This window comes from Solea solea, chromosome 4 (assembly GCF_958295425.1).
Source record: "Solea solea chromosome 4, fSolSol10.1, whole genome shotgun sequence".
In the NCBI taxonomy this organism is placed as follows: domain Eukaryota; kingdom Metazoa; phylum Chordata; class Actinopteri; order Pleuronectiformes; family Soleidae; genus Solea; species Solea solea.
This window is the reverse complement of record NC_081137.1, coordinates 5,195,279-5,213,693: the sequence shown is the minus strand read 5'-3', so window position 1 is coordinate 5,213,693 and position 18,415 is coordinate 5,195,279. Positions and strand designations below refer to the sequence as shown.

The window sequence follows — 18,415 nt, the reverse complement described above, 5'->3', positions numbered from 1 at the left end:
TGCAACCAAGAGTGTCCGCTCATCGTATGTGCCGTACTTTGTCATCTATTTTCCTCTGAATAACAAAATCATTTATAAAACTGACATGTGCTACTGAAAAAGACCTGAGACGAGTGATTTTGAGCGTTTACTCATCAGGAAAATGTTTGGCACATTTTCCATCATAGACTTCCATTCAAACATCCATAACTGCTACTTCCTGGGCTTCAGGACCGTTATTACAATTCATTATTCTCTCACCAGTAATTCTGTACTCCAGCTCTCCACCGGGACCCGAGTCGGGGTCTGTCGCCTTGAGGAAGCAAAGCTCTACAGGGGCCTCGTTCTCTGGCACCTCCAGTCTGTACCACGGCTTTGAAAAGACGGGGGCATTGTCATTCACGTCCTGCACTTCCACGCGGACCACAGCCTTGGCAAAGTTCGGGGGCAGCCCTCCGTCCCTGGCATACACTGATAAGACGTGGAGATTGTTAAGCTGATGAAATGTTGGGACTGATTTGGTGTACAGTGGAAATGAAACGAGCTTGAGCTCGAGATATTTCAGTACCAGTGAGAGTGTAGTGATCCTGCTGCTCTGCGTCCAGCTCCTTTGTGGTGGTGATCACTCCCGTGACTGGGTTGATGACGAAGCCCTCCTCGGTCACACCTCCATACGTCACGTGGCCGTTAGAGCCTGCAGTAAAAAAGGGCAAGACACGCAGGAACGTACATGTATAAAAGTCTGGGCACGCTACGAAACAAGCAATAAAGAAAATAGGCGACGGTTTAACATAATAAGGCAGTGATTTGATGAATCCAAAGCCACATAGTGCCTTTAGGAAATCCTGATTAAAACTCCAGGACAATAAAGCTCTGGACATGACTGTGAGTTTGTGGTTTGTTTTCAAATCGTGTGGTTTCTCTAAACCATTTGTACGTCTCCCAGTCTTGAGTTCTGCAGCATTTCGTCCTGAAGGTATACATACAGCATGTACTGTATACAGTGCCTTTTATATGTTCCCGGAATTACGATTTTATGGAATTATAAAGTGGAGAACGTAGGTAAAACATGTGCACAGTTGAGTTAAAATCCCTGTTTGTTAACATACAGTAAGTGCACGTTGTTTAATAATCTCCACATGTTCTCTTGGGTCTTGTTTATCCGTGTGATTGTGTTTCTATTTCACGTCGCACACTATATCGTTGATTTTTTGTTTCTAAAGATTTTAACCAACCTTGATCCCTGTCCGTGGCGGTCACCGTCAACACTGTCGTTCCCGGCCCTTGGTCTTCCATCACCTGGGTCTCGAACTCTACTTGTTGGAACACGGGAGCCTCGTCGTTCACGTCGATCACCTGCACGCACAGCACCTGAGAGGTGGACAGCTGAGGTATCCCGTGATCCTCTGTGACGATGGTCAGATTGAAGATTTCCTGCTCTTCCCTGTCTAAGGCTTTAAGGATGGACAGAGCGCCTGCGAAAGGAGAAAAATAAAGGTCGAGTTAGCAGTGAGTGAGGACTTTCCTTAATTACCTCCCTGAAATACTTTCTTCTCATATGAGTTGTGTAATGCGTGTGTAGGTTTGTTTGTGTTTTAACAAACACATCATTTTGTGTACTTAAGATTGGCAGAGCTTTGCCTAAAGGACCAGTAAAAAAAACAACCTTTCCAGCATTTGCTTTATGAGACTTTCCATACCAAAACAAAATTAACAGTTAATTCATGCCAGCTATTCACTTCTGGCACTTCTGGAGGAGCACTCGCATGTGAACGAGCGTTCTGCAGATTATACAGGAACAAAGACGTGAGCGTCCAGAGCACAACCTGCAACTGCACAGCTGCCAAGTCAAATCAACCTATGACCTCCACTGAGAGTTCTCTTGGACATCTCACGGGCATGCTGATTCCTCAAATTTGTCAGAGAATTAGCGCGTGTGAGCATTTTAGTGTGCACTATATAAGATTATCTTCATTTAATGCAATAATTGTATACAGGAATTGAGTTTTACCGCGAATAAGCCGATATAGCACAATAAATGCAATGTTCTCAAACAGTAGGAATGAAAATGTGCTATACTTCTGAGACGACTTGGGGAAAAATAAAGAGATATAGAATAAATTAGCTTCTTAAGTGCACAATAAAACCAGCAGTAAATAGGCTGTAATATAAAATAACAGAAATTTAACATTGGCAAAGGGCACATGTGTAATTTATAAGCAGTACACAGTGTAATGACAGTCCCAATATTAGCCAGACAGTTTGGTAAATGTCTTGGCAACACGGTGTCGAGCTGCTATTACAGCAATTGTTTTATTTTTTTTATTTTTTACCAAAAGCTTAAGCCATGAGCACCGCGCAGTCTGTGAAACAGACCAGAAGTGAAATCAAGCTGTGCTAATGCACAAGAAGTTTGACAGTAATGAAGTAAAGACTTTCTTTCCATCTGGAAGCCGCATTAAATGTCTGTCTTATGGCTCCTAATCCCATGGCAGCCACAGCTGAGCACGCCAAAACCAGCCCGCTCCTGTGATCCGGAGATTACACGTACACATATATAAGATATCAAAGGCTGTCGGTGTCCCGTGCCCAAGTGAAAATCTGTTCCCATGAAGGAAACGTCAAGAAAAGAACACTAAAGCGTGAGGAAAGTGAGATATTGCTCTGTGGCACTGGGAGATCGTCTAGTAAAAAGGGATATGAGGCTTATGAGTGTTTTAGCAGCAGCGACTCAGTAGACACGGCACTTCATTGGGTCATTACAATCTTCTGGAAACTTCTGTTCAATTAGTGGTCTTCGATGGTGGGATGCTAATCATGTATTAATCATGTGCCACAGGAAAAAAAAAGTTTAAACCTTAAACACAGATTGTAAATGTAAGAAATGATGTGGTGAGTTTTAGTTTAATAATCTCTTGATGGAGTGTGAATTGGAAATGTATGGAAAAACTCTTATAATGTATGACGTACGCAGTATTTTTAGACCTTGGGCTCCAGAGTGAAAATAAACTCACCAGTGTTGGGGTTGAGACTAAAGCGACCAGCACTGTTTCCTGTCTGGATTCTGTAGGACACTCGGCCATTTTCACCTTCATCCTCATCTCGAGCCATCACGTACAAAATCACAAACCTGATGAGATAATTTCACGTCAGTTGAGTTGCTCACTTTTTTAAGCTGTGAAGGCTCTTCGGGGATACTGGGATTAAACCGTCTCACCCGACAGGCTGGTCCTCCATGACGCTGACCGCAGACGGCGAGCTGAAGACCGGAGCGTTGTCGTTCTCGTCCGTCACGAACACTCGCGCGGTGACTGAACCCCAGCGCCTCTGAGAGGGATCCACCGGCTGGTCCGTGGCCCGCACCACGAGGTAGAGCGAGGGTGTGGACTCGCGGTCCAACTTCTGCCCGAGGGTCAGGACTCCACTGGAGGGGTCGAGGGTCAGGAGGTCAGGCGTGTCAGGCCAGTGGTGCTCGATGGAGTAATGTAGCTCACTGTTGGGTCCACTGCCGTCCTGTAAAAAAGGGAAGTACAAGAATGAGTTGAAAGAAAACAAACATTTACTTCTATGGAACATTATTGAACATATGAAATGCTTTTTTGTCAAGGAGACAGATGTGCAAATTCTACTACTTCATATGTGTTGTGATTTATCGTCAAATTTCCTCTCAGTAACAATATAATTTACATAATGCTATAGAGGAAGACCTGAAAATAGAGGCCGAGTGCATTAAATCATCAGGAAAATATGGAACGGCATTATAAATCAAGTGCCTGAGTTCTTTTTTTGCAACCAGCAGTCCCCCCCGCCCACCCCCTTGTTGATAACTGCTACTTCCATCCTTCTCCCTAAGCTTTACTTTTCAAACAATCCATGTTTATATACAGTCTATAATATGACAACTGAGAAAATGACTGTGAGTTGTGGTTGAAGGTTCCAGTTAAACAAAAACAAAGCAAATACGGGAAAAAAAAAAAGATCCTTTTATTGCTCTCTAAATCAATGATTTCAAGAAAACTAAACCAAAAGTTCCGATTGATGGTGTTTGGTCGAAGATACACAGAAGGATTAACTATCAACTATCAATCACAGTTAATACGTTTCCCACCTTATCCACAGCCTGGAAGGTATATATGGAGGCCCCTGGCTCCATGTTCTCGGGGACCACAATAGTAACGGGGTCCTCCATGAAGTGAGGGGCGTGGTCATTGCTGTCCTGCACGTGGATGTCCAGCTGCACCAGGTGGCTGCTGGGAAACGCTTGGGAGAAGTCGGACACCTCGACGTGCAGCGTGTACCTCGAGCCCTTCTCGTAGTCCAGCTCCCGCACCAGGTACACGTCTCCCTTTAAGCGGTCCACCATGAAAGTACCGTCCCGGTCTGTGCCTCCCACCACCAGGTACGTCACCTGGCCTTCCAGTGGGGCCGCGTCCTGCTGGTCGTGCGGGCGGACGGAGCCGACGATGGAGCCCGGGTCGACGCCTTCGATGATGTTCAGCGTCATCGAGAGCATGTTGGGCTTCGTGCTGGATCTGGAGGAGCTGAGAACCTAAAGGAAAAGAAACGGAAACATCATGATGACTCAGATCAATATAAAAACCTTCCACTCTACAATTTTGCGTGTCAAGGCAAGTGTTGTCTTGGATCATATAGTATTTTCTTTGGTATTGTGCAGACGCTGCAGCTATACGACTCCCACAACAGCCCATCCCTAAACACAGCCTTGGTCTGCAGTCTGTATCTGTTGTTTGTGATGACTATAATAACTCACTGGGGCATTCTCGTTTTACAGGAAAGACATTATGTTTCCATTCTTCCATTAAATATCTTTGACACTGCTGCGTCTTGGCTCCGGGGATGAGACTCACATGTGATCTGTGACCAAAAAAGATGGGTGTGACAGGAGGGAAAACTGTAAATATTCCACTTCAGATAATGCGGAGCAGTTAAGTGCAGCCTCCAGATGCAGCTGTCTGTCACATGGGGAACAAACACTGTCCATGCCAGGGTTATTTTTTTTGCTGCTACTTACAGCAACAGTTACAGGGTTTGATTTTGTTCTGGGGCAGATCAAAGAACTCTGAAGACGGCAAACATACGCAGATTTTTACAACAAATATCCATACACTCACATTCTGCGCTCTTGTTACCAAGTTCTCTTGCAATGAAGTGCATGTTTCTGGTGTCTTTAATGTGCATAATTTAGTTTCATACGTGCTGACTTAAAAGATGAAGGTATTTGAAGCTGAACGTATGTATTAAAAAAAGTATACTGTTCTCGTTGTTTTGCTCCGTGTTTAACTGTAATGATGCAGTGAGCCGGCCACAGCCATAGTCCATCACAAAACAAAACTTATTTGGGAATTCGAGTCAAATTAAGCAACAATTAGTGGATTAGATTCAAGTTTGTGGTTTGGTTAATCTGTGAGCGTTTAAATAGGACGATTGGATTAAGGGAGGAATCTTTTACAGTTATTTACTCAAATACATCACAGCACGCTTTTAAGCGATGATTAAAAGCCCGAAAATGGACCGTACCATATGTTTGTGGCTTTTTCCGGCAACTTAGCTGGTGTCAGGTATTTTGGGGTGTGCATCAATATCCCCGCGTGTCCCGCAGTTGTTTGAAATGTCATCTCAAAATCATTATCTGGAAATGTTGCCTCGTGTGCGTCTGTGTGCGCGTACGTATCGCTGCCTGCTACCGTGCGGCGGTTGTGTGTTCCCGCTCTCTCTCTCTCTCTCTCTCTCTCTGTGTGATTTGATGCAGCTGGCTCTCATCAGAGCTCATCTGGGAGCATTTGATTCCGAGGTGCCTGTTTCCCCTCTGTCTAATCTCAGCGTCGCACAAGCAGACAAGCACTCGCGCTGTAATTAGCATCCTTTTCCTCTCTGAAATCACATCGCATGAAAACAGTCAAAGCAAACCACCACCCTTCCCTGGCTACGAGCCGCTGTGGCAGACCATTCTCTTTCCTGCTGCTGAATTCCTGATAGTGTCCGCTGATACACACGATTGACCCTCCTACAGAGAGTGCAGAACAATAACTCAAGGCGGGCCAGCTCCCTCCTGCAGCTCCGGGTTTCTCACCTCGGGTTTTTGATTACCTTGTGAACTTTTGGAGCAGGAAGCGCACATTAGATGGGATGCATGATTTTGTTTGTACGGGCAGGTTCAGTTTCCCTCCTTCTCAAATGTACCTCCTTTTTCCAAATCCTTGAACAGTTATGGTGTTTCACAGTTTGAGGAAATGACTTGCAGTAAGGAATGCAAAAGAGTTGCGGAAAGCTGTGACAGTTCTTGGCTCCGTCGCCACAGTGGCCTTTTCTCACAAAAAAGCATTTTCGTACAGCTGAAAAAAAACAAACAAAAGAAGCACAGATGATGTTTTACTTGTATCCGTAGTTGGCAGGTGGAGCTGAGGCCGGGCGCTCCGTGGTCGGCGGCGGTCACTGCAAATATGTACTCGGCTCGCTCGGTCCATCTTAGAGGGGACGCCGTTCTCAACTCGCCGCTGGTCGGGTTGAGGGAGAAGCGCTCGGCTCTGGAGCCTTCAGAAGATACAAAGATATCATTTTAAAAACACTCGCGGTGACATTCCAAACTTGGATGTGGAAGGAAGTTCATTTCAATATAGATTTACAACGCTCACCTGATAGAGAGTAGTACACTGTTCCATTTTCTCCCTCGTCTGGGTCTTTGGCTGTAACTGTCCCTAAGACTGTTCCAGATGGAAGCCCCTCCATCACCTACAACACACAAGGATTGTTGTTGAGACCAATTCTTATCTGTCTGACTATGACGTAGTGTTTCTTATCACGTCTCCACTTCCTCTGTAATCGGTTCCTAACATTATTTTATCTTTTTTTGATGAAACCCTCCTTACATCCTTGTAGCAACCAACAAAAACAACGTTGTCCAAACACAAACGCAGCAACATCGCAACAGTTATAAACACAACCAATCATTTCAGGGATGTTTCTGTTGCATCAGTTGATGTGTAATCTGCTACTGCAACCTTTTCCACACTCTTTCATCATATTATAAGTAATAAACCAGTGTGGACTCAAGCAGCAGGTCGACTTATATTCATCATGTAACGTCCAAAAGCACCAGGATTTCACTCTGCTCCATCTTCTCCGCCTTGGTTCTCACCTGCACGAGCAACTCCCGTTCCGGCCTGGCGTGAGTGAAGCTGGGGGCGTTGTCATTTTCGTCCAGCACGGTGATATGGGCGGTGCCCGTGGCACTGCGGGGGGGCGTTCCCCCGTCCTGGACGACCACAACCAGCTGGTGACTGGACTGTTGCTCTCTGTCTAAGCCAAGGCGGGTGCTGATCTCCCCTAAAGAAAATAGACAAAGGCAAATTGAGCGGAGGTCTGAGCCTTCATTACTTGTAACACTTGTAATTCTTCAAGGGAAATCATTCGACTATTAGTCTGCATTCATCTTCATTAATTACATTGAACCCAATGCAGCACAACTCGTCATTTTCACCTGTTTGTGAGTTGATCTGAAAGTGTCTGTCCGTGTGCAGCAGCCTGTACGTGAGGCGGGAATTCAGTCCCGCGTCTCTGTCCGTCGCGGACACTCTGCCGAAACCTGTGCCGGCCAGCACGTTCTCTCTGACGGCCAGGAACACCCTCTCCTGGCTCAGTCTAGGGGAGTTGTCGTTCTCGTCGGTCACCGTCACCCTGACTGTGGCGCTTCCGGTTCTCCCCGCCCCTCCTGGGCCCGAGGTGGCCAGCACAGTCAACAGGTACATGTCTTTGACCTCTCGGTCCAGAGAGCTGCGTACAAAGAGCCAACCGCTGTCGGGCATGATGCCAAAACCGGCAGCATCCCCATCAGGCCTGAGGCGGTAGGAGATTGAGGAGGGAGAAGACGAGGAGGAGCTCCCGCCGTTCCCCGAAGCTTCTCTGTTGAGAGCTCGGACCTGGAGGAAACGCGTGTTGAGCGGCGTGTTTTCCCGCAGCTCCACGCGGTACGTGAGGGTGTCAAAGTTGGGGCCTTGGGCATCCTGTGCTTGGATGTGGACCACCAGGGTGAACGTGGAGCTGAGCTGTGGCGCGCCGCCGTCCTTGGCAACCACCTGAAGGTCATAGCGCGGGACACTTTCGTACGACAGGCCGCCAATCAGCCGCACCTCCCCGCTTCCCCGGTCAACACCAAACGTCCTCTGACCACTGCTGCCTGCAGCTCCAGCAGAGAGGAGGTCGAAGCTGAGCTGACCGTTGTGGCCCGAATCCTTGTCGGTGGCTTGAATGCGGTATATGACGGTCCCCATTTTGGTGATTTCGGGCAGAAGGAGGGACTCCGATGACGAAGGGAGGAAAACGGGGGCGTTGTCGTTGACGTCCGAAATGGTGATGTGTATGCGGCTGGTGCCGTACGCCGGAGGAGAGCCAGAGCGAGCCTGGATTTCCAGGTCCAGACTGGAGCAGCTTTCATGGTCCAAAGGAAGAGCGGTACGTATGGTGCCAGAGGCACTGTCCACCGTGAAGTGACCTTCAGGGTCTCCGGAAGAGATGGAGTAGAAGATATCCTTAGAGACGCCTGTAAAATAGAAAAGACTCAGTCAATTCCACTGGTATTTGACTTGTATGACAAATAAATGAGCCTTGTAATGATAATAATACTGCATTTATAATGCAGGCAGGTAATAACAATGGTGATAATGTGATAAAGTGATGATATTACATTTATTCCACCTTATTTCCATAGTCATTTCAAGGTAATGCTTGGTAATGAGTATCAATGTAGCCTGCCGTCAGGGAAATGAGTGAAAACTAAAAGTCACTCAAAAGTTTGGACACAGAAGTGTTACCATGCTAAAGTGCCTCCAGTTAAAAAAAAAAAAAAAACCTTGGCAGGTTTGGTGAATAAATGGTCAAAAAAGAGATTAATCTTCCATAAGTTTCTCCACTAAAAGCGACTGAAAGAGCTAAAAGTGTTGCTTTTCCACTCCACTCCACTCCACTTTAGGTAAGTGAATACATACCCGGCCCATAAATAATTCACATGACAGCTACACATCCACTTTAAGTAGAAAGTTTATTTCTTCTCATTGTTGAGGGAGTTTGTCTGACGAGTGTCTGACGCACTGATCCATTTCTCGGTCATTAATAGTGAGGAGAACAAATGTGTGATGGATGTGATTTCTTAAGTGTATGCTCTTGTTGCCTGTGGTATATTTGTACTGCGTTAGTGCTGCAGTGAGAGATGAGGCGTCAGGCGCTCTCAGACCCATTAGTGGATTTCTGTCCCGTACTTGTCAAGAAGATGGAAACACGTGGAATGGAGAGAGATAAAAGCAACCCCGCAATGACTGGCTCTCCTCACCTGTCTTGGTGGCAGCGCGCACCACTCCCACCGCCGTCCCCCGCAGGACGTCCTCGGACACGGTGAAGAAGTACTGAGCCTGTTCGAAGACGGGAGACGCCACGGAGCCTCCCACCACGCTCACGTTCACCCGGGCGGTGACTGGCGCCGTCAGGCCGCCGCCGTCCTCAGCTGAGATCACCATGGAGATGACCGTGTTGGCTTTGCCGTGGAGCGAGCGCGAGAGAGAGATCACGCCTGCAGAGAACAAAGGACACGTTGAATATTGATTATTCCATAAAACAGAGTGGACATAAAGAAACACACACACACACACACACACACACCTGTGTCCTTGTTGAGGGTGAAGAACGTGGAGCCCCCTCCAGGCACTGTGCGGTAGGTCACCCTGCCGTTTTCCCCAGCGTCAGGGTCATTAGCTGTTACCTTGACGACGGACGTTCCCGGGGCACTGTGGGCGCTGAGACTGACCATGTAGAGGACTGGATAGAAAGTGGGTCGGTTGTCGTTGATGTCCACCACGGAAACCTGCACGCGGGCGACCGAGCTCAGACCCCCCTGAGAAAGACAGAGAATGGGTTTTATTTGAGATTTTATAAGATAGTTGACCTTTACTAATCGGTTTATTGAGCTAAATGGAGGCTAAAATATAAGAGGGGACAGTATCTAAGACTTGTATCTGTGGCTTACTTGGATTTTTTTCTCTTAATATTTAGTTTTTTTGGGCCACAAAATGGTGGAGCACCACAATAAGATGACCTCTTTTTCCATAAAACCTGTTTGAGTCCCAGATGAAAGCCTGGGGCCTGAAATACGTCAGCGTTCATGCTTTTTAAAAGGCCGAACATGACAATGTCGTTCCTTTCAAGGCATTTTAATTGTTTAAAAGAGAGCGCCTGGGAGTCTTCTTTGTATTTAGTTTCTTCTCGTTTCCCGTCATCAAAGCGAACCTACTGTGAGTCCAGGAAGTCATCCTTCCCCGCGACCTCTAAAATCAAACCCTTGCTCCCTTGTTTCACCGTACATCCACAAATACGATGTTCAATTTGCTTCCAATCCCACTGCTGACAGCGACAGTCCGGGACTTTATGAAAAGCTTTATGAATCGGCGACAATAGATTTATGTCACGCCGTAAAGACAAAGCAGCTGTAAAGGAAGACAGATGAGTTCCCCGCAGAAGATCCCGGACATATGGAGTCAGCCGAGCGCCGCATTTGTCAGCAAGTCAAAGAGTTCACACTCATTGCACCGTATCTGAGGGCTCTCCTTTTTACAAGACCATTAAAAACGGGGATATTCAGGACAAAGGGGAACAGACACCAGCTGGCCTGAAGTGGGAAAGTGCCAGCGCTGTGAGGGGAAGATGCATTGTGGGAGAATTCAACCTCTACCCGAATGAGAACGAGCACGACGTGAGCTAATAATGATGCATGCATGGCAATGGCCGTGTATCTATTTCTTCATGTAACCCGACTACACACACGAGAGCAAAAAATGTTTTATTGCCCCTCATGTCGGGTTTCAGCGCCATTTTCAGTGCATCCATTGTGATTAATTGATGCTTTAAATGTGCATGGGTCTGCTGGGGAGATTCCAGAATAAAGAGAGTGTGAATGTGGTCAGGAATGGCAAATTTAAGCAAAATGATATCATTGTATAGTAAAACGGCTATTTAAACTACTTCTTTATTTTTTCTATGCCCCCCTCCCTCTGTACTGTACTGTACTCGCTCAGTTCTCCTTTGATTGCTTTGCCATGCTGTTGTGGTTTCCCCCCCCCCTTCCATTTTTTTGAAGTCAACACTTAATACCGTGTTCTTCAAAACACACCCCGGACACATCTTTGATCAGATTTATTTCCCCTGCAGCTGCACACATCTTTAATTTGCCGTAAGCCTGCGGCTTTGATGGGATGGAACACGACACACACAGCGGGGAACGCGTTTGGTCAGAGAAGCAACGCCGAGATCTAATGCTTTAACTTTCTTCTCCTTCAAAAATGCATTTCAGTTTTTAAGTGAAATTAAGCCTTTTATTATACAAATGTTACTAATGTGGAGTCAGTGTGTCACATAAAGTGGGCCAGTTTGGACGGGATAACTGGAACACCAGCAAAAATGTGTGGGAGAACATGAAAAATGTCAATAAAATAAAGATTTTTTTTTCCATAAAACTGAACTATCTCTTTAAGAGTGGATGAGAAGTAAAGCCTGCGTCATTATGCACGGTTTACATTTACGCTTTAATTCAAAGCTACTTACAAGCGATTAACACAGACATTCATTAAAAAGTCCATCGAGATCAGTGACCTTCATTAGAGTTACAGCGCAGTGAGAGACCATGAGGAGAAAAGAAGTGACATGATCTGCTCTGATCTGTTCCACCATCGGTGAACCACAAAGGAGAACAACCTAGACTGAGATATGAAGGGAGGGCAGAGCGATGGCATTCACTGGAGGAACGTAGTGGACAAGAAGGAGCATAAGCCTGAAAAGTGGAGTTCAAGAATGTGGCTGCATATCTAGAAGGACAAAAAAAAAAAAAGGTTCTTACTCCATCTGTTGCAGTGACCGTCAAGTCAAACTTGTCCAGTCCCTCGTCCCTGTCCAGAGCTGTGCTGGTGCACAAGTGGCCCGTCTCCTTGTCCAGGGTGAAGTGTGCTGGTGCCAGGCCTCCGGAACCTGAGCCCAGAGTGTAGCTTATGGTGCCAAAGGAGCCGCGGTCCTCGTCCGTGGCTGACACCTGAAAAAGAAAAGAGGGAGAAGCGTCACGAGGTGAGTCACGGACGGTCCAGAGGCATCAAACGGACTGTGAGACATAAGGATCACATAAACGCACCGCGCAGGTCCCGAAACCTGCGTGGAAAGAAAATGTAGACGTGTCATAATTGTTATATACGAGCTTTGGGCCTTTCTGTTATCACAATAATAGCCCATCACACAGGCACCTCGCAGGCCCATACATCTGCACTTGTCCAAACATCACACACCATAGCACTACTTGTTATGATTTCCAGAGTACTATGAAAGAAAAAAAAAAAAAAGCATCTGTCAGAGCAATTTGTGTCTTTAGATCACGTATGTGCCGAGTATAAATTTAGTAAAAACCGACAGATCTCGTGCGAAAAGCTGGCACGTAACCGCGGATACGGATGGATGGAACTGACAGGTAACCTTTAAAAAAAGGAGACGAGAGTGTCCTGCACAAACTGACATTTAAATAAGACGCACTGCGACGGGGAGAGCTACACGAGTCCTCACGCCGTTTTTCTCCCTCAGCTGACACTGAGACACAAAACAGACAGAGGTCCTGCCCTGGTCCTTGACCCACTTCTTCTCATCTGCCTAACATCCCTCTTTCTACTGCAAACCCACACAGATCTATTGAAAACAATGACAAAAGTGTCCGATAATGCAACAGAGCATCCACTGTGTGCTGGACTCCTGCCACTGTCTGGAGTTTTACACTGGTCCATAACATTGTTTGGTGGCGTTTATGGTGCTTGTTTAAAGTAGCATTCCCCCCTCAGATCTCAAAGAACCTTGAAGGCGAGCCAAGATCCAGAGGAGGCTGCGTGATATCAGGCCTCCTCTGGATTACTGTCTCTTCTCATGGAGCACCCGCGCGAACAAAGGCGTTTTAGAGTTTCTGTGAATGCTAATTTCATTTTCTTCTGTCTGAAAACGTCCGAATATTTGTTCCCGCGGCCAAAACAAACAGCGTCTGAGACGCCGCTGCGATAGAACATCGAGATTAAGACGACAAAAGCAGATAAAGCAATAAAGATAAGACACAAGTTGGAAGTGTCTAGTCTCAACAACAACTCAGAGCTTTCACATTATTAGTCACATCGTGTAAATATCCATACGGGGCTTCTACAATAATACCCTTTGACAATACTGCTGCAGTTCAACATTTCCTGTTTACAGATTTAAAAACGATAAAACTATAAACTACACTCTCGTGCAAGGGTGAGAACTAAAAGATAGCACCAATTGCATTACTTAAATTGGCAGAAAACACAGAACAATAAAAAAAATAAAAGAAACTGCATAGGTTATTCAGCCCTGATTTATACCCCGATGACGCAAACCATAAGGGGAAACTCTGGGTTCAAACACTTGGATGAGTCTGGATGGAACTATCAAACTTCAAAATTAGTACGCGCCCTCCTGCTCTGTATCCACTGACGCTGTCACATCGCGTTTTCCACCGCCGTATTGAATTGAGTGAGACACTTTTTTACGTCTGTCCTGGTTGTTTTAATGAGTTCATCGTACGTCTGGATCCCGCGTCTGACCTTGAATCCCGCAGAGCATCAGACCACCGCGGCAGACGTCCACCAACACATGTCTTCACCATTACATACTGAATAACTCCAGCTATAGACCGAGAGACAGACATGATCCCAATTTTGACTCCCGCTGCTGCTCTTATAGGACGTTAACGCGGTGGAATATTGGAAAAGCACCCTCTGTGTTTCAGTCTCTCGTCGCAGTGGTGCCATGATTGGACAGGTGTGTTTTTGGAAGGGTTCAAACCAAATCTCTCCCTATATGATGCACCGTATTCAGCTGGGGGATTTCTATGTCATTGCAGGGACTTCCTGCCGAGTACAGTGTTGAGACCGATGCTATCTTTAGGATCTCGGCTGGGCTCGTGTCTGGGTGTTCCTCATATCTTTCTGGGGCTGTCTGCGACGGATTAGCCACCTGCGACGATGAGAGCCGCTTTTAATGTGTACATGCTCTCACATATGAAGCTGGAGCTCACAAAATCTAATTAAAAGAGGTTTAAGCCGGCCATGACGCCCCCCACCTGGTCATGGGGTGACTTCATTGTCACAGAGGTCTGTAAATTAGAAACAGGCAAACAAGGGGCGACTCTATCGTTCATTACAGCAGTAACGTAGACCTGTAAGCATCGTTTTATAAAAGATATTTTGACTTTTTTCGATTGTATTGGCTGGGAACAAGACAGAAAGCAAGCACATCGATTCGCCACACACTAAATTTTAAAAACCCTGGGCAGCATGGTATGGATTCTTCATGCTGGAGTGAAATATGCAACGGAGGGAGAACGTCTATTTAAGCACACTTTCATGAAAACCTTGGGAGCAATAAAATAAAACATGGAAGGATTTAGGCAGTGGTTCCAGACTTTAAAGCCATAACGTGTAACTTTGCAATGTAAAGGAATGTCACCGTTACATTCAAACATGTTCACAGAGTGCTGATTAAGCCCATCAGCTCCACACAATGGTGCAGTTTTCATTATGACGCCACTGGAGCACTGGAGCTTTCATTTGCTGAATTAGAACATGTGTTTTATGAGAAAAGAGACAAAATCCAACAAAAGACTGTAATGTTTGCACCTAAGTTTGAAAATGTGAAGCAGCAAAAACATCACGTCGTTTTGACATTTACGGCACTTATATAAAAGTATACTTTTAAAGAGGTAACACACGTTTGCAGCCAACAAGGTCACCTAGTAAACACACTAACTCTAACTGTACGATTCAGGAGGTCTGGTCGTCCAGACGAGGGTTCTTTGCCAGGGAGGAATTCCTCCCACTCCGGATCCTGTTCTCTCATCCGTGACCAGCCAGCCAACTCCAGCTCTCTCACCTATTCCTCATCCCACTGTGATAAACACACACAACGACAGCGCATAGCAACACAAACAAAGACGGGCCACAGCTAAAAGCTGTCAACATCTAAATCTCCCTCGCTCGCAGAAATATGCTCGGACAATGCTCGTCTCCATGATGTTCTGCGCTCACAACAGCACATGGATCCAAAGTCGTAATCATTTATAACAGGGGTGGTCTCGTTGTTGGACAGCCTGTTCTTTCACGAGAAGGTCAAAAGTTTGGTCACCCATGTTTGTGTAAAGCTCGAGAGCGAGACCCTGAACCTTCCGTGCACCTCATTACCCGCAGTGAATTGCACAGAGTTGAGCTGCGGAAGATAAAACCGAGTTCTGCAACTCCATTTCCATGTATTATTGGAACACGCTGAGCTATGGCAGCCTGGATGGTGGCAAATGCCTGGAGCAAGGTTTACTTTGGAAAAAGTTGGGCAGTAAATGAGTAGAGACAATTTATACTTAATGGCCTAAAACTTGCAAAAACCAGCCCCCCCTCCCGATGTGGTTCTTTTCCGTGGGGGGTGCTGATATCTCACCTCACGCCACTAAATTTAAAAGAGTGTGGAGAAAAGTTTGTTGGCAAACTTGGCGCGAAGCAGAGCAAGGTAACAAAAAGGGATTAAGGTTAGTAAAACAGTCAAATCTCCCGAGTGCAATTAGCCGTGCGTAGGAAAGTGAGGTCATATCCGTGCAGCATAGCTGAGAATCCATGTCGCCAGTCAAACTTCAAGTTTAAGTGCTTTTTCAGCTCTGAAATGAAATCATCAAAACATAAACAGGCTTTAAAATGTTCGACTGCAGACCTGCCAAACTATCTGAGCTGATTGTACGTGCAACATAAACTCATCCAGCGTGGATTCCCGCCTCAGGTTTTCATACGGCACTATGGTCCGTGATTTACACACTGTGCAGCGCGGTTGACCGAGTGCCATAAAGACATAGCACAAGTCTCATAGAGGACACGTCAGCCCGTTAGGACTATGTGAAAAACAGTCAGGAAGAGCGTGCCGAGTATCGGATTCAGCCAGGACTCAGGCCTGGAGTTTTGTTGTCCATAGAGAGCCATTCATCCCTGGCAGGGACAGAAGAGGAGCTATCACTCACTGGTGCATTAGCGAAGACCGAGACCTCATCGCTCATTTGCGTCACACGCGACTCTCTCTTTGCTCGCTTTGTCTCTCTACCTTTCCACTTAACCTTTCTCTGTTCCCACTGTGGCTCTCATTCCCCCCCCCCCACTCCTCCCAGATGGAGTCGTGATCTCTCAAAGGGTTGACTCAGATCTTGGACACACGACTCAAACCCTCTCCAGTCTGCTGATCAACACTCGCACACATCTCGCATTTAATGCTCCGCGGAAGTATTAGCCTCCTGCATGTGATGTGGTGCAGGGAAACACCGGCAGGTCGGCGGTAACCGCGCTGTTGACATCTGGTAAACCTCCAAACTCGTGAGCGGGTCAACTTTTATTTGCGTTTCCTTTACTTTAAACCATACACGTTTTTCCTGTTTTCTCCTTGTCTTCTGTTATTCTTTCCCCTCACCGTTGTATTCTACCTCGACTGTGCTTTTTTTTTTCTATGCTCATCTCCTCCAGATGTGGGCGCTGGTCCAGATTGGATCCTGCACTTTCGCTGCAGTTTGTCTCTGTAAAACATCAGTTAGTGTCAGAGGGAGTTTGCGCGCAGCTTCCCAGAGGCAGCTGCACTTCTGCCGCAGCTCAGGACTTTTTATCGCTTCTCATGAAAAGAGAGGGAGGGAGTTCGGCATTCTATAGGCTTTCATAATAAAAACTGTAAGACACACAGAGGTTTACTGATCGTATCTACTCCTGCCTTCTGACTGCTGCCAACGGCGGATTGTTTATGAAGAAATCACCGTCTCAGGGGTCAAACAGTCGAAAACAAAGTCAATATTAATCCATGTGTACTTTCTCACAAATTAATTTGGAAGATTTTCATCACTGCTTTTCAAACAAAGTGCCCATGAAGCACTGGGATACAAGCATTGAATACTTGATCTGTATTTTTAAAGTCTTGGAAGGGACTTTATGTAAGAAATGTATGATCTTATGTAATATGTCATAAAATGACCATGATGTGTCAACAGAAATTAAGGAAATATGTTTAAGTGAAATACTGCCCTCACTACAGTTTTAACAACAGAGAATAAAAATGTTCATTTTCAACGGCTATGTTGACCATTACCAAACCTAAAAAGCCTCGGTGACCCTCTAAAAAACATCTTGACCAATGGAGTGAAAAAGCATTAAAATAAGTTGTAATTTGAAGACTTTAAAGTTTGGAATTCTGATTAAAAATCATGTTCCGGCTTCTTTTAGGTAGTTTCAAAAGCTCTTTTTTGAGCTGTAACTATCTGAGGCTTGAAAATTTTTTGTCCAGTGTTTACATGTCACTGTTTAAACAGTGGATAAAAGCAGCTTTATGATAGTGACCGGCCAACAGACGTTAAAGCTCAGGTTTTATAGCCTATAGGCTACATATCATTCAGGTGATTTGTCAAGCTGCTTGTGCCACCGTGACAAACTCGTTTCAGACGGCATACCTGGCACGCTGCCTTTGTCTTGTCATCACTCCATTTAAAGTGTTCCCGCACAGCATTTCGTTTCCCTTTCGACGTGGACACAATCTGGGGGGGGGGGGGGGGGGGGGCGTGACATTCACGACAATGAGTGAGACGCCGACCTGACAAACTGACAGTCAAGCGGTTAAATGTCCTGATTCACCTCTAATTATTACTGATACAACGGTGGAAACTATGTGAATGAGATCCAGGACGAAATAAACCTTAATTATCCTTTAAAGCAGCAGTAGTGACCATAAAAGTGCATGTGAAACCTGAGGCTTGTGCGCTGGCTAATCGAACACACACTGATGTTATTTACTACAAACTGAAAGTAGAAGCATCGGAGGATTTAAAACTAACCTGCACTGATGTGACGCACAGAGCTAAAACCTTCATTTACTCGCATTTTTTTCCACCGACACACACATTCCTTCGCTCTCCAGTGAGCAGCATTTGTCAAATTAGACAAGTCTCCGAATCAATTTCTGTCTCGCCCGTTGCCGATGAGTTCAGGCACCGTAGGTACAATTAAGATATATGGCAGGAAAGGGAGAGACGGGAGGAGAAGGTGGGAGACGGGGGCTGGCAAAGGAACAAAAGGCATGTAGGGCTAATGATAACACGAGACCTTGAAATGGGAACGTGGACCAAGGCTTCATCTCCCTTTCTTATTCCATCTCCATTCCTTCCTTGACCTCCCCCTTTCTTTTTTAGTGTCCCCTCCTCTGCGTTCGCTCGCTCCCTCAGCACCCTATTATGGCAAGTGGTTGTTGTCTTTCATGTGGAGTTCACGGCTGGAAATGATTATGGACATCAAACCACCGAAGGGAAGAGGAGGAGAGGGAGGTGAAAAGAGAC

The 18,415-nt window shown here is 46.0% G+C and overlaps 1 protein-coding gene across 1 annotated transcript in view; it reads right to left on the bottom strand.

The window, feature by feature from the left end:
* Nucleotides 1–18,415, bottom strand: part of LOC131458215 (protocadherin-16-like) — a 78,656-nt gene that overhangs the window by 9,132 nt on the left and 51,109 nt on the right. Inside the window, exons 5-17 of the mRNA XM_058627095.1 lie at nt 11,876–12,064; nt 9,649–9,880; nt 9,323–9,559; nt 7,478–8,536; nt 7,136–7,323; nt 6,633–6,729; nt 6,374–6,531; nt 4,088–4,528; nt 3,197–3,492; nt 2,994–3,109; nt 1,215–1,454; nt 548–673; nt 241–450 (exon numbers count right to left, since the gene is read on the bottom strand). Coding sequence (XP_058483078.1) covers nt 241–450; nt 548–673; nt 1,215–1,454; nt 2,994–3,109; nt 3,197–3,492; nt 4,088–4,528; nt 6,374–6,531; nt 6,633–6,729; nt 7,136–7,323; nt 7,478–8,536; nt 9,323–9,559; nt 9,649–9,880; nt 11,876–12,064 — 3,589 coding nt within the window. The remainder of the gene's footprint in view (nt 1–240; nt 451–547; nt 674–1,214; nt 1,455–2,993; nt 3,110–3,196; nt 3,493–4,087; nt 4,529–6,373; nt 6,532–6,632; nt 6,730–7,135; nt 7,324–7,477; nt 8,537–9,322; nt 9,560–9,648; nt 9,881–11,875; nt 12,065–18,415) is intronic.